The sequence below is a fragment of the Furipterus horrens genome, unplaced genomic scaffold, assembly GCF_987537825.1.
Source record: "Furipterus horrens unplaced genomic scaffold, mFurHor1.1.pri manual_scaffold_4, whole genome shotgun sequence".
Taxonomy (NCBI): Eukaryota; Metazoa; Chordata; class Mammalia; order Chiroptera; family Furipteridae; genus Furipterus; species Furipterus horrens.
The window spans coordinates 198,494,349-198,510,552 of NW_028327174.1; the positions used below are offsets into that span (position 1 = coordinate 198,494,349).

The following is a 16,204-nucleotide window of genomic DNA, read 5'->3' on the forward strand; positions in this document are numbered from 1 at the left end:
CGCTGGACTCCAAAGCCTGTGCCTCCCCACCTGTCGGCTCTCGCCCCTGGCACCTGACACGGCCCCTGCACTCCCATGGGCCCCCGCCGTGCCCAGTGAGCGCGTGGGTGCAGAGGGCGGAAGCAGGAGCGTTTGCACAAATAGGTTTGCGCTTTCAGAGGTGCCAAAGAAGGAGGCTTGGCAACCATGCGTGGACTCGTAACGTGTTTTCCTTTTTCTAGAACATGCTTAATAGACGCTCCTTTAGTGACGTCTTACCAGAGTCGCCCAAGTCAGCGCGGAAGAAAGAGGAGGCCCGCCAGGCAGAGTTCGTCAGGATAGGGCAGGTGGGTTGCATTGGAAACCTCTGGTCAAAGACGTGTGGTCATGAGCCCCATCCACACCTGCAAAGAATTGTACGTTTGCACACACGTGAGGGAGTGGGGATTGCTCTCCGGGTGATGTCAGGTTTTTGATAAGCCCGTAGGTGCAGATCTGTGCCGGTGAGAGGGACAGCAAGGTGCTGCTCAGAAGAGGGAGTGCTCCTGACAGAAGCAGGAGGCCACGAGGCCCACCTGGGCCCTTCGGGTCACAGGAGCACGCCCCATTTGCCTGCCTCCGGGAACCTTCTGGAGAGCGGGCAGCCCATTTGGGAAAAGGAGGGAGCAGAGTAGCAATGTCCTCACAGAAGACCTGAATGCCCACCCCACTGGTGGGAAGCAGTCGTCACACCCAGGTGGCTGCCAGTCTTGCCCCCACATGACATTAATGTTTCTAGGTTCTGAGAGGTGGCACCACTTTCTGCCCTGATCCCATGTCGTGATGGAGAAGAAGGCGAGCTGCCAGCTGCAGAGAAGGGTCTGACCCAAACATGGAGAGCAAAGCAGGGTGACCAAGGGGGGCTTAGAGGCAGAGAGGCTGCTGTTTCCCAAAACAGGTGCACTGTGTTAGGGGTCCCCGACATTGGTCCTTAGATAGAGATGCCTGACGACCTGCAGACATTCAGGAGGGGCCTGACAATTTCTCAACACTCACGGTTTGGAAGTCACTGTGCTGATATCCTGACTGGTGGAAATGGCAGAATGCCTTTGGGGTCATTGGGTTGGAACATGGTCATTAGGGCTTGGGCTGACTGCAGTCCTATCTTCAGTGACAGAGCAGTGTGGGAACTGGAAACTTTAGTCTGAAATTACTTCTGTTTAATTTTTTTTTTTTTTAATTTCAAATCATAATTGTTGATCCTGCTGTCTTTTACTGCCTGATGACACACTTTAAAAGAGATCTCTCCTCTGTAAGGCGCTAAAACTGAAATCCATTGTGAGGGTGGATGCTCCATCCAGCTTGGTGGCTTCAGGGATCTGCAAAAAAGAGGTGAGTTGATGATATTTTCAGGTTCAACTGTGAATGTCCTTTGTCCTCAGTGAAGTTACTCAGATGCTTAGAAAGAGGCTTGTGGGGCAGGAGGAAGAAGAGCTTGTCTGTTGCCCAGTCCTCAGAGGAAGCCCGGATAAAGCTGGGTAGCATTTAGTGGGAGCTCCCTGGGTCCCCAGTACACACGTGCCTTTTCACTCTCACAGGGAGCAGAGCTACAAACCAGGCCCCGTCAGGCAGACGGTTCCACGGTGCCCCTCAGGCCTCGAGAGCAGACAGCTCACCTGGACATCTTGACCAGATTCACGCTCTGATCCAGTCGTTCTGGGGTAGAGTCAGCATTCTGCATTTCTAACGAGTGTCATAGGCCACCATGACCACAGGCACACTTTAATCAGCGAGGTCCTGGGGCATGCTTCCACGCTTTCGTGTGCGTGCGAATCACCAACGGAGTGTCTGACTCAGGGCGGCTGGGATGGGCCTGAGAATCTGTGATTGTAACACGTTCCCAGGTGAGGCTGATGCTCTTGGTCAGAGGACCACGGTTGAGAATCTACTGCTTACTGGACAGTTCATTCAGCCAACCAAAAAATTCTTGTTTCCACCTGGAGAAAGAACTCATTGGTATTCAAGAAGGGAACAGGGGGAAAGAAGTTGCATTGTGAACTTCTGTTTGCATTATGTACTTAATTATATCTGTGCTCGGAATATGTAAGTTAGTTAAATGGGACAAATTTCCAGAGGTCACGTCACTAGAGAAGTGTCCATTATAAAAACGAAAGAATTACAAATACATTGACTTTAGCCATAAATGTATAGATGGTCTGTGTCTGAATTGCAGACCCTACGCGCATTGAAGTCATCATTTTGGGGGAAAATGATGAGCTCAAAATACAATGGATGCAAAAACCCACAACCCAACTTACACAAGACAGACAGCAAAGCATCTTTCCCAAAGCTGCAGAAATCCCCACTGTCCGCGTGTTCTTGTGAATAGTGGAATTTGCAGGATTGCCAGGCACTTTATAAATAACAAATTCCAGTAAGATTTAGTAACCTTCTTTATAAGAAGTTCTGAGATATCAATAAAAATGAAAGCCCATGGACCGGTAACATGTTCCCCAGTGAACAACAAAGAAAGAGCTTCCGTCTTTTGGATCAGTCCACAAGGTACCAGTGGGCCCCAGGCCATCGCTGGAGAAACGACCCTAGAGGGCCTTGTGGACTCCGGTACAGTTGGCTCTGGAGAGGCCAGAGTCCCACGTGTGGCTCCCAGGAGTGTTCTGTTTCTAAAGAACGGGCTTGGTCAGCCTCCTAGGCATCCGGACTCCCGTGGGCTGCATCGACCTTAAAGGGAGCAAGTTAACCGCCCTGCGCTTAGGCAGGGAGGCCCGAAGACCTCGTTCCTGCCCTGCAGAGTCCGTACGAGCCCCTCACGTGGCAGAAGGGAGTTCCCTGAAATGGCAAACGCCATCCATTCTCAGACCAGAGCCTCTGTATCTCTGACACTTTACACAGGATGTCCTCGCATCCTGGAGTCCCGGCCCCTTTGAGAATTCATGAAAGCATCATACGTGTGCACACTGGCCCATTAAAATGTACACGTGGCACATGCACAACACTGTGAACACAATTTCTGGGTTTCACAGACCTTGAGGCCTCCCTGGACCCTCTAGGCCCCTCAGGGCTTCTGGGTCAGGAACCCCTTGGCTGCATAAGTGTTTTGAACTCATGCCCTCGGCTCAGAGAAGATGGTGCCATTGAAAGCTGGTTGCCCATTTCCCTGTTACTAATGCTCTGATGTCTTTCTCCCATTTGGCATGAATATCGCCTTACCTGCTTTTTCCCGTTCTGCTATATAAGTTACAAGCTCAGAATTTCCAGAAATCTTCTTCTAGAAATGCCATTTCAATTCATGACCTGCGCCTGTGTGACCCTCTTACAGGTTATGTCTTCACATTTTTTGTGTGATATTTTCAGAACACCCTGGGCCTCATTTTAGCAATTAGAATGTTCATTCTGAGGCATGTGGGTTTCTTAAAGGGACAGCATACTTTTCTAAGAGACTGATGATACACACAGAATCTGCCCTCATCGCACATGACAGCCTTAAAGGTGACCTCAGAGCCACGCTTCTGCTTTGAGGACGTGTGCTTGCGTTCACCGGGTGCGCACCAACCCCGCGTGCGTGCAGGCTCTCGAACAGCCCTGGTGGGGCATCTCAGTGAGAGTGAAAGGGAAGAGGTAAGACTTCAACGTGTTCCTGGAAATCTTCAAAACCCTCTTCTCTTCATCCTTGAGGCCAAGATCCATGCTTTGGAGAAAAGTTAACGGTTCCGTTGAAAATGTCCACAATTCTAGCGGGAAGAGCCCGCCAAACAGGGCCTGCCACCTCCAGGCATCCACGCACAGCTCCAAAGCAGTGGGCGAGAGGGCCAGCTCTCCGCGCCTCAGATGAAATTAAAACGAAGGCCAAGAGTCCCGGGTGTGAGGCCGTCACGTGAGGGAACATAAGTAGGTTTCGTCGCCAGCACTTACCATATTCCCACAAACGTGTTATTTTTCTTGGAGATTGTGTAGCCTTGAATGGATCATTAAGCACTTTCCTGTTAAGATAGTATCAACTTCTTGCGTTGTGTATATTTTCATAACTTTGCTGAATCAGCAACACGGGAATCTAGCATTTTTTAAGAGAGTTATGTAGAACTCCTTTCTCTGACGGACTAGAATGAATTCTCCAAAACACAGGCATCCACTGGTCCAACTTTCAGGTGGTAAAGAAAAACATTTGCTTAAAAGTAAGTCACCAACACTTCAATTGCTGTGAAAGAACATTTGCGATACAGGGACAGGTGATGGTGTCAGAAACACATGACGTCACTTTTCCTATTGCATACGTGTCTGAAAGGAGGCTCCTTGGGGAAGGGAACCGGGCCCAGGGTCCCCCCAGCACCAGGTGGGGGTCCGCGCTGCTGCTCCGGGTGGCGTCCTGTACAGCCTGTGGCTGGGCCGTGCCGCCTTCTTCCCGGTGCACTTACGTTCCGATGCTTGTGTCCCCTCGCAGCCTTGGGAGCCCCAGTGTTTCTACAGTGATTTCCCCCACGAAGCCGTGTGTGCGGATCCCTGGGGCCAGGCCTTGCTGGTCTCCACTGATGCCGGCGTCTTGCTAGTGGACGGTCAGTGAGTAACCGCTCCTTCAAATGTCTTTGTGTGTGTGCCATGTAGTACTTCCCAGATGGGTGACCACAGGGCAGCTCCCTTTAGGGAGATGTGTCCTCGGCAATGAGGTTAGCAAAGTGTCATTTCCTTACAAGTTTAACCCCTTGTTTTCAGGACAAGCAGAGGGAATATTTTCTGAACCGGCAAGCCGGAACTTGAGTCGTGCGTGATAGGTCAGTCCCCTCCCCGGATCCCTGAGTGGTCTGTGGATAGCAAATGACCTGCCAAAAGAATCTCCTTTCAGCCAATACTTGCCACGATTCCAACCTTTCCCTTAAGTCAACAAAGACGTGTCGTTATTTAGGGCCACTGTCTCAGGGCCATGCTCTCACAGAGCCCTCTTCCTTTTTTTTAAAGTTTCTAATTCAAAAAGTACTTGGTGTCCAAAACAGTAAGGAGCGTAGATAATCCATTTTTGATGGATATAGAAACAATAAGATTTTGGCAGGAAGACAGATTTCAACTCAATATAAATCAAACTTCCTGACACCCGGGTGGATGAGCCTGCCTGGGGGCTAGTCAGCCCCCTGTCATCACAGATCAGCCGCCTATCTGACGGGTCCTTGGCAAGGATGCTGTGGAGGGCATTCAGCTTTAGTTGGGGATTTAATTTAGACTCCAGGACCATATGGCCCTTCCTGGAGGAGGTCCCTGTGGATTTTTCCAGGCTCCAGATGAGTGTTAAAGGGGCTAAACACCGGGAACAAGTGTCTCTCAGGGTCTTCAGAGAGAGCCATCGGCAGAGAGAGAGCATCTTCCAGGGGCGCACCCTGCAAGGAAGCAGGCTGCCCAGGCTCTGGCTCCCATAGTGACGTTTCATGAGAATCCTGAAAGCTGTCACTGTGACGGTGACATGATGGCCCTGACTCAGCATCAGTGCCAGGTGCCTCTGTAAAGACTGGACAGGTGGGCCAGTCCTCATGATAGACTTATTTCTGACCTTATCTGTTATTTTTTGATAGATTTTTTAATTGCATGCCCATAACATAATTTTTTTTAATTTATATATGTAATTGTATATATAACTAACTTATTAAAAGGCAGATAATTTAAGGTTCGTAACTTAAGAATTTAAATTAAATATTTAATTTTAGAAATTACAAAACAGTTAGAAAATCTGTGATCTGAAAGGAAACGTAGCCTCTCTGAGCCTCAGGCGTCTTCTCTAAAGTGGAGGTGGTTTTCTTAAGTGGCTGAAAAGTAGTTTTTGATCATGAAAAATGATGAAATGGACCAAATGGGGGTGATGATCATAACTACAACCAGGAAATTGTGGAGATTAAATTGTTACAGATGTTAAGTGCTTAAAGCAGTGTCTGCACATAGTACTAATTTATTAAACAGGAGATATTATCATTTCAATATCCTTGTGAACTTGCTAAATGGTAACAAAGTCCATAGATTTTTACCAAGAGTACAACCAAAAAAAGGGGAAAGAATATATTTTAAAAACACACACAGCATAGAGGTTTAGTCTAGTCTCTTAGTTTTATAGATGAAGAAACTGAGGCCTAAAGAAACAATGTGACCTGCCCAAGGCCACGCAGCTGGTTAGTGTCTTTGCACTAAAACCAGTTACATTTTATTAAAATTAAACTCTACCAATGTTACTGTCTTTACCTTAACACAGATCTCTAAAACTATAGACCTGGGTAAATAATTATGAAAAATTTTATGATTAAAAGAATGTTAAATTCTACCTGTCTGCTTTTGTAGGAAAGGAACTATGCCTCATAGTGACTATTTGTAAGGCTTTCCTAAAAACAGAAGAAAAAAAGAAGTTCCGAGTTGCTTCTGTTTTTTGAAATGTAAAATCTGAACCAAGATTTCCAAGTCCCTTTTTAAATGTTCGCCTGTATGGATGCAAAATTTAGTGGAGGTGTCAGATGTAAGGATTTTTGTGATTTGCCAGGAAATTCTTGGGTCCACCCACCACCAGCCGGATGTCCGGCTCAAGGTCATTGCTGTCTTTCCCCGGGCGATGCAGTGAGCGATGCTTCCCTGTTTGCTTTTGCCAAAAAGAGAGTAAGGCTTTCCTGGTGCTCCTAATTGTGCCCTTAAGCCATAATTCTCTCATTATTTCTTTGTTTACCTTTTTCTTGTCTAGGCTTAATCACATTACGAATTGTTTCCATGGGTGAATCTCTCCTTCTGTTTCCGGCTGCTTTGCTCTGCCCCATTAGCCTCTGCTTCATTTCATTAGACTTAACCCCTCCAGAGTCTGCCCCTTTCAAGGTCGTTGTGAAGAAATCGAGATCCTTGGTACTCTTAAGAGTAGCAAAGCCTACTCTGCAGGGAGGAGACTACACACTGACTAAATAGGCCATCGCCATTTGTTTTGGGTTTGCAGTAATAGAAAAGCCAGCTCTAAAAGATTATTATTTCTTCATGAAGAGATTACAAGAAAAAAAATTGTTATGAAACAAAACGTACGTGTTGCTTGCTCAGACCCCTTGCCCCTCTCCCTGCATGTGCTGTATGTGCATCAATGTGTCCAGCCGCCTGGGAAGGTTTGGTGGAGAATAAGGGCTCATTTACTCGACATAGTTGGAAAGCTACACAGTATCACCCTGTTTTGTTTTGTGCTTTACTTTAAATAATATTTTACTTATCAATTAAAGTTGATATACAGTATTATATTAGTTTCAGGTGTCCACCCCAGTGATTAGACATATGTAACTTACTAAGTGATCTCCCTGATAAATCTAGTACCTGACACCAGACATAGTCATGACGCTATTATTGAGTGTAGGTAGCACCGTGTTTTAAGTGTAAAATGGAGTGCTTCTGTCACTAATTCTTTACAGTGCTGTTGATTCTGAGGTCACACCATCCCTCTGTGGGGACGAGGCTGCTTTTAGGCTGCAGCACTGACTAAGAGCACAGGCTTTGTCCTTGCCCATACTGGGGTTCCACATGCTCAAAACATGGCATTGGACGAGGTATTAGCACCTCTGAGCCTCAGGTTCCTCATCTGTTAAATGGGAGTATTGGACGTTCCTACCTAACACGGTCACCGGGAAATTGAAATGAAATGACATGTGAAACACTTAGCATCAGGGCCTGGCATGCGGGAAGCCCTCTTAGCCCTGCCATTCACAAAATGAAATAATCATAGTTATTTAGTCAGATGTGACAATGGGTACTGAAGTGATTGTCCCATGTTTTGAAAATCAGAAGCCCAGAGAGCTTGAGAATCGGTTCCTCTTGGGGTGGAAGAGGAAGGGGAGTGGCTTGATGGCCTTTCATAGAACTTACATTTGCCCCATCATTCTGGGGAACTAGAGACAAGTCCTCTGTCAGGTCAAAGCTCAGCAGGCTTGTGTTCTGGCCAATCAGCTCTCACCAGCCTGTAGACGCGGGAGAATCCCTCTGGGAGTTGGTTATCAATCCCGAGAAGGACTTTCTCTGCTCCCATCTGGCACCATCCAGGGAGGATGAACTCCCAGATTTCTGGAAGAGGCAAGATGCTGAGGGCCCCTTGCACCTGAGTTATAACCAGACAAACAAACCCAACCCCACAGCGGAGCACTTGAAGTGTCTCACCAAGTACAGATAAGCAATAGGCTGGCCACCTCTGCCTAAAATGTCTCCACCGTCCGGGGACGTGATCGCCTAGCCCTGACTCCATGCCAGGCTCAGAACAGACCCTTTGCTTATGGAACAGCCTTATAATTCTGTTAGCCTCTGTGCTAGTGATATAAAATCCCAGTAAGCTCAAAAAACAGATCCTGCATACAATTACAGTGCCTTGAATCATCATGTACCTGGCATCTTCCGGGGTGTTTCCACTGTTACTTGGGCGTTTTCCTGTTACTTGGGCAATGTCACTGATCATTTCTCTCTTATTTTTGTCTAAAAAGGAGGTTTTATATTCTTATATGGAGGCATCCTGAAAATGTCTAGGTAAACTACTTTTGACACAGACAAAGGGCATGTTGGAATAGACTATGTTTGTAGTTATTTTTAAATGCAAAAGGAAATTTTAATTCTGCTTCCTTGAGAAGTACGCAAAATAATCTAAGATATGGTGCAGTTTCAAAAATTACATAGAAATCAGAAACTACTTAAGAGAACTGGCTGAGGTTTTTTAAAAAACGTAAACAAAAACAAACCAAAAAAACCCGGTGTTCAGTCCTCTGTACAAACCCCAGTAAAAACCGGGACTGAGAGGTGCTGCGCTTTCCCTGATGAATGTGACAAAATGGGTAGTTCGCAGGGCCTGCCTCTGCGCTGGCTGTGAGGGGTTTTCATGCCTCTGGGAGGGAGGAGACCAGTGCTCGAACCTATTGTACAGCCCTTAGGAAAGCTCTAGAAGGGGACCCCCTTCCATGCCCAGAGGGAACTGGGGTCCAGAACGACGCACGGGCACGTCTTCTAGGTCTGGGAAGCGCGGCAGGGCTGCAGTGTTGGGTAACCGGCTTTCCTTTTCCAGATAACCTCCCGTCAGTGCTGGTGTTTGACAGGACTCTGCCCGTCAAGCAGATGCACGTGCTCGAGGCTCTGGACCTCCTGATTCTCAGAGCAGACAAAGGTGCTACTCCCCTGTGGGTGCTACTCCCCCCCCGTGCTACTCCCTCCCCCCGGGTGCTGCTCCCCTCCTGGCCCGCTGTGACCAGCACCAAGCGTCATGGCGTCGGACCGCACAGGTCATGCCAAGTGGCTCTGCTCCTAGTGCCCAGTGCTCACGGTTCCTGGGTGGCCCATGGGGCTCTCTGAGGAAGGAGAGAGGGTGGGGGTGGGACATCCTTAAATGCATTGTTAGGTAAAGGCGGTCGGGGTCGGGGGGGGGGGGGCGGGGGTGGTTCTCCCGAATTCCGAATGCCCCGAGTCCTCATTCCTCCAGCACTGGTTGTCCCACACGGTCTGCCCCTCAGCTCTCCCGGCTCATTTTACTTCTCCATTCATCTCCTGGGTCTGCTCCCCCACTCCAGGGAAAGATGCCCGTGTCTTCGTCTTCAGGCTGAGCACCGTGCAGAAGGGCGTCGAGGGCAAGCAGGCCGCGCGGAGCAGGTGCGACTGCAGGGAGAACAGGCTGGAGAAAACCAAAGGTGACGCGCGCGCTCGGGGCTGGCCGGTTTCAGTCACGCGGCCCAGCTTGCACTGAAGTGGGGAGGCGTGGGGATTTGGCCTTGTGGGTTTGTCTTGCACTCGGAAGCATCACAAAGATAACCTCACTGCTCCCTTAGAGAGGCTCGTGTGATAGAAAAACCTGCTGAGGACCAAAGGAAGTCCTCGGCCCATGTCACCAGTCTGGAGCTGGGTCCAGCTCTGGTAGCAGCCCTGTGAGAAGAGCCCTCTGGGTTTTTAGACTTTGGTTTCCGGAGCGCTGATCACCCCTCACTTTAATTCATATCATGTTGTGAGTATGAAGCTGAGACCACAAACTCTACAATCAAGGGAATGTAATTTCCTTCATTTTCCTGTAACTCAACCCAGGTTTTACTCCAAGTCTCCATTTTGCCAGGTGGCAACAACCTTCGTGGTCTTACTGGCTGAGGCTTAATTTCCAGGGCCTTAGGCTTGTCGAGGCCTGGGGGGGCGGCCCACCTCCCATCACGTGACCGGCATCATTGTTCCCCCTCCCAGGCTGCCACTTGTATGCCATTAACACCCACCACAGCAGGGAGCTGAGGATTGTTGTCGCCATTCGGAACAAACTGCTCCTGATCACGAGGAAGCACAACAAGCTAAGCGGGGTGACCGACCCCTCACCGCTGTCCCCCCTGTCGGAGTCGCCTGTCGAAGAGTTCCAGTACATCAGGGTAGGTTTTCTCTTCCAGCCCCTTCTCTGCTGGCCAAGGTGTCACGAAGCCGACTCTCTCCCTCCACCTGAGTCCCTCATCCACTGGGCTTGTCCCACGGACAGTAGCCCACCAGGGGAACCCTCACCTGTCGCCCGTGTCCCCCTCAGGACTAAGGCCTTTCCCTTCTCCATCCAGCTCCCTCATGCCGTTGACCACCCATATGTGCTGAACAAAACAAAGCCTCTCTTCTCACAGAGGTTGCTTTCTAGCTGCAGGACAGCAGAAATAAGCAGGCTAGTCTGTGTGTCCTGGGATAACAATAAAAAGCGTAAGGGAGCTGAGGCAATGGACCAGGGCGGTGCACGAGTTCCGGAAACCCTCTCTGGGGGGGTGACCCTGAGCAGAGATCCAAACGGAAGGTGGGAGTGAGTGATGAAGGCGTCTGGGGACAGGGCGTTCCAGACCCTGCTCCGGGCACAGGCAAGGGGTGGGGTGGCTGGAGCTCAGTAAACAGGCAGGGAGGCCAGAGTACGGGGACCAGGCCACTGCCAGGGACTCTGATTTTGGCTCTGAGTGAAGGGGATCCTCTGGAAGGTTTGGAGACAAGAAGTGAAATGTTTTGCAAAGACTATTCTGGCCACGGGACAGAGGAGAGCATAGGGGGCCACAAGTAGAAATAAGGGGTCCTGCTAAGAGGCTAACGCAGGGTCCTGGCAAGAGACAGTGGAGGCTTTGGTGGCTGGAGAGGTGGGGAGAAGCCGTGGGCAAAGCAGCCCTGCTTGCCTTGGTCACTGGAGTTTGCTGATCAATGAAGGGTGGAACCTTGTCAGATAAGCCTCCTTGAGGGTCAAGTTCCTTCCCTGAGCTTACCAGTTCTAGAGTTTTAAAAACCATGGTACATTAAGGTGTGAGATAGGTCCAACCACTGGCTGCCGAGGCAGAGTATGCCTATAGGCAAACAGATTATTTTTGCCTTGAGTTAAAGCCTCCTGAATTATGCATACCAATTTCTGCTAACTTAGGGGGATCAAAGAGCATGACAGTTAAGTTAAAATCTTGCTTTAATTAGGTGGCAGTCTTCTTGATGCAGTGATTAGCAAGTTCAATGGCTGTCTGTGTAGAGCATGTACATGTTCCGGGCACATGAGCCCTGAAGTCAGGTTTCCTGAGTTCAAGTCTTGGCTGTACCACATATAAACTAGGGGACTGTAGGCAAGTCACGTGATCTTTGAGCCTCAGTTTCCTCATCTTTAGTATAGAATACAGTAGTCCCTCTCTATCGCGGCTCACTTATCGCGGCCTCCCTGTATCGCGGGATTTTTAAAAATATTATATTTAATTATTTGTCGCGGATTTTTTGCTATATCGCGGGATTTTGTGGTACTGTACAGTAAACACTAAAATAAATGTAAGGTTCCTACTTTGCAGATTTTCACCTATCGCGGGGGGTCTAGAACGTAATACCCGCGGTAAGTGGGGATCGCTGTAATGGCCTTCCCTACTTCATAAGGTTGGTATGAGGATTCAGTGAGAACAGTGCTTGGCACTGTGTTAAGTGCTCAGCAATGTTAGCAATTATTATTTTTTTATCATTATTATTATTAATTCAGAGGACAAGACCAGACTACCTGTGGGCTAACAAAGTTAGCTGTTTCTGTTATTTTTTTCATTATTATGATTGTTAAAGCACTGGACAGCACCAGGCTCTGAGAGGGCTAACGCAGACCACACCGCTAAATCACTTTTGTAAAGTTGTTCCCCAGCCCCTCCCCCGTGCTGTGGGCAGAGGTCCGGTCTTGAGGACAGGTTGTGGGAGGGAGGAGTCTGATGCAGTCCCTGCCCCCTCTGTTGTCCCTGCCGTCCCTGCCATCCCGCAGGAGAGAGGCCTGCAGGAGCCCGGGGGAGGGGTACCCTCTTCTAAGTGGGGGCGGGCAGGGAGACGATATCAAGATGGCTGCCCTGTGTCCCAACCCCTCTCTCCTCCGCCGCCGCCATCTACCACACAGGAGATCTGTCTGTCCGACGCTCCCGTGGTGATGACCTTAGTAGACGGGCCGACAGAAGAGAGTGACAATCTCATCTGCGTGGCGTATCGACACCAGTTCGATGTGGTGAACGAGAGCACCGGGGAGGCCTTCCGGCTGCACCACGTGGAGGCCAGCAGGGTGAGTGGACAGCGGCGGGGCAGCTGGGGACCAGAGATGGCCAGGGGTCGTGTCTTCTGCCTCTGTGATGCCATCACAGGATTTCTGTAAAGCCACAGGTTAGCTGTCCCACCAGTATTGTGCGCTATACAATTTAGGCTGCGCCACGTGGAGTCGCCATTTTTGTAGGTCAGGATGGTTCAATCCAATATCACAGTCCCCTTGCCCTATTCAGCTTTTCCACATCTCCCCCCTGCCATTCCATTCTTCCCAGTAAAAGAGACATGAAGAGTCAAAAAGCTAAATATAACTAAGTAAACGAGAGCGTGTGTCTGGCGGTGCAACCTGGAAGGGCCTTCCGAGAATGGGTTTGCTCTGCAGACTCACAGCGGGGGGCCTAGGCCGCTGGAGAGGGTGCAGCCCTGCCTCCGTCCCCTCGGAAAGGAAGGAGGGACAGAAGGAGAGCGAGGGAGAGCCTGTCCGCACAGGGCCCTGCGCCCCCAGCCTGCGCTGCAGAGAACAGCGACGCCGCAGGTTTGGACGACACCTAGGGTCCGCTCAGCCCTGGACTGAGGCTCTACGGGGAGCTGTGTGGGTCTGAACATCAGTGCCCCTGGAGGGCAGGAGCACTTACTGCCCGGACAGCTGGTGACCTGCCTGTCCCCAGAGCTGCTCTGGCAGCCACAGAGGGTGACTCAGCAGATGGCAGAGCTCTTCAGCCCATTGATTGCTGTGAAGTCGGGCAAGCGTAGTAACACCTGAGCCACTTGAAGTCCGCACTCCCACTTAGGGACCAAGGACACCGTGGAATGGGGACAGCAGAATTATGCTTTTTAAGAAATAAAAGGTTACACTTGTATTAGGACATCCTCTACCTAAATATTCATTAGCATTGCTAATTACTGCATTAGGAAGACTGAACACTTCACAAAAGCAGGTTTTAAGAAAGAAAAATCAGGAAAAACTCTAGAACTAATCAGGAGGCCTTCTTGTCCTCAGCTTATCTGTCACAGACCCACCTGTCGTTTCTCTTATATGCAGGTCGCTGGCACGCACACTTGTCTGCCATTGGGGTCGCCTGAGGAGCTTCAAAAGCGACCGTGCCCTTGTCCCACCCCAGAGATCTCGCTCGTCTTGGCGCGGCCTGGGCTTAGGGATTTTTAAATGACCCTCAGGTGACTCTGATGTTCACACAAGTTTCAAAACCACTGCTGTACACGGCTTCTCAGCTCTGGCCTGTGCCCGCAGATGAGCTACAGCAGAATTTCTGGGTTGGTGGTGCGAGGGAATTGGATGGTTTGTTTTATTTTTAAGATTTTATTTATTTATTTTTAGACAGGAAGGGAGGGAGAAAGAGAGGGAGAGAAACACTGATGTGTGAGAGATGCTTGATGGTTTTTATTTTTTAAGTATATTTTATTGATTCTATTGTTACAATAGTTCCAATTTTTTCCCCTTTGCTCCCCTCTGCCCAGCACCACCCCTCCCCCAGCAATCCTACACCCCCCCTCCGCCCCCCTCCATGCCCATGGGTCCTACATACAAGTTCTCTGGCTTCACCCTTTCATATATTATTCTTTTTTTTTTTTTAGATAATTAATTTTTTTAACAAAAAAATAACAATTCCCCCCCCTTCAGACTTCAGTTCGGTTCGGCAGCCGTCCGTCTCGAGAGACAATGGTGTAGCTTCCCAAGAGTCTATCTGCACCACCGAAAATGGCTGTGCAGTCCGACTCGGGAGTGACACGGTATCTGTCTCCTCCCGTGTTGAATCGACATCTTGCGATGATGCTGGAGTGTCCTCTCCAGTGAAGCTGAAGCTACAGAGCCTGGGCAGGGTGATATGGAGGGTCTGCTGTTGCCCATGCAGCAGACCCCCCCTCTCTTCGCAGCTGAAGGGTCCAAGGGAAAGACGGAGTCAATACAGCTTGGCTTCAGGTGCGCCGCAGGAGTTGCCGGTGGTGACTACAACGTCAAACCGCCTTAGGGACTCCGGCTCCGGATTTTCTGTCGGGGTTTACTCCCTTAGCCTTTCCCCTGAAGAGGTATGCCGCAAGGCAGCAGAGGTTTTTTGGAGTCAGAGTTTTCCTTCTCTGCCTTCAGACTTAAGACCCTTCATAATCTGATAAAGGACAATGGGCAAAGGTCTCGTGCTCCTCTGGCTGCTTCAAGCTGGGCGTGGTCGTCGTCCTACCTACCCTTGGGTCCAGAAATCCCTAATAAGAGTGGGGGGTGGAGGGGAGGGTGAGCTGCCCACATGGGGAAGGATCATGCAGACTCCAGGTCAGTTGGCTGTCCCCGGACCATGGCGTGCTTGGTTTAACAGGCTGGCGTCCTTGTTGTATTCTGGAGTAAACTGGATGTTTTTAAGTCCCTGACCCCCACCCCTGGGTGAGGCTGATACAGACCCAGTAGAATGAGTCTATCCTGAAACTCTTCCGAATTGAAAGTCAGGAGCGCCACCCATCCAGCCCAGCAGCTGGGAACCTGTCTTCGCTTCCCGCCTCCTAACTTCCGAGGAGGAAGGGCCCCATTTGGCCTTTAAAATGTCTTGCCCCACCATGGCCAGGTGGCTCAGTTGGTCGGAATGTTGTCCCCGTGCACCAAAAGGTTGCGGGTTCGATCCCCGGTCCGGGCACATACCTAGGTTTTGGGTCCAAAAATTTCTTGCTGCTTCTTGCTCTTCAGACTCTGAGACCAGCCAAAGGGGCAGGAAAATCATGGCCTAAAAGGTCTTGGTTCAGTCAGGCCTTTCCTTGGCAACTAGTTTCCTACGACTGCACCTTTATCTGGTGATTATAATTTTTTGCCTCTATTTCCTATTCTGATAATTCATTAGAGTGTTTGTGGATTTTTTTTTTCCAAGATACATAAAGACCCAGGAACAATTGAGTTAAAAACAGGTTTTTTTTAATAACATCCATGTTTTTTCTGAAAGCTATGAGGAACGGTTCTAAAATTTTCTCTTTTCTTTAATATGCTTTTTAAAAGAAAGCTGCAGAGGAAGAAAGATACAAAGCTTTTCCCTAAGAGAAAATGTCTTTTTAAAAAATGTTTCAGCCCTTCCCTGAGTGACAGAGATGCTCAGACCCAGGGCCTCGCCTTTGCAGGGCTCTGCGGTCTCACTGGGGTGAGAAGCCCTGGAGAAACGGAAAAGGCCATGAAGAACGTATTTTCAAATCCCTAAGACAGAAACAGCCCACGGGATCAGGACTGGGTCCTCACTGAGCGTTTCTGCAGCACCAGCCGTGGAGGCCGGGGAGAACGCGGCCCCCGTGGGGATGCTGTGGCCGCATTTCCTGCTTCTCTTCCTCTTCTCCACTTTGCCCAGCCCACTCGATTCCCATCTCAGGCTTCAACCCCACCTCCGGGTCTGAGATAGTCCTAGCTTCAACGAAGACATGCTTCAAGAAGCCCCACAGCAGAATTCTGAAAGTCAGCCCCAAGTTCATCTTACGACAGGCCGCCTGTGACCTACTGCCCCAGCTCCGACAGCCAGCTTTGGCCTCCTTCCCAGAACCAAGGTCTCTTCTGGAAGGAACCGCACACCTGGGAACGGGATCAGGTCTCTGGCTTATTCGCTGAGCCCAAGTCCCCCGGGGTTCCCAACTAGAAGCTCACCCCGAATCACACAGTAAGGCTGATCACTGTCCCAACAGGGGCTTCACCTTTCCGCTGGGGCTGGGGAAGGCAGGGAGCAGACTTCACTTGTTATAAGTCTGTGTTTTGAATTTTCACTCCCAC

The 16,204-nt window shown here is 49.7% G+C and overlaps 1 protein-coding gene across 4 annotated transcripts in view; it reads left to right on the forward strand.

Annotated features, from left to right (window-relative positions):
* GARNL3 (GTPase activating Rap/RanGAP domain like 3) overlaps positions 1-16,204 on the forward strand; it is a 125,652-nt gene that overhangs the window by 95,683 nt on the left and 13,765 nt on the right. For all 4 annotated transcript variants that reach the window (XM_090274744.1, XM_090274745.1, XM_090274747.1 and 1 more), the window contains exons 17-23: positions 222-326; positions 1,276-1,350; positions 4,415-4,526; positions 9,005-9,103; positions 9,504-9,620; positions 10,159-10,334; positions 12,323-12,481. In XM_090274744.1, coding sequence (XP_090130870.1) covers positions 222-326; positions 1,276-1,350; positions 4,415-4,526; positions 9,005-9,103; positions 9,504-9,620; positions 10,159-10,334; positions 12,323-12,481 — 843 coding nt within the window. The remainder of the gene's footprint in view (positions 1-221; positions 327-1,275; positions 1,351-4,414; positions 4,527-9,004; positions 9,104-9,503; positions 9,621-10,158; positions 10,335-12,322; positions 12,482-16,204) is intronic.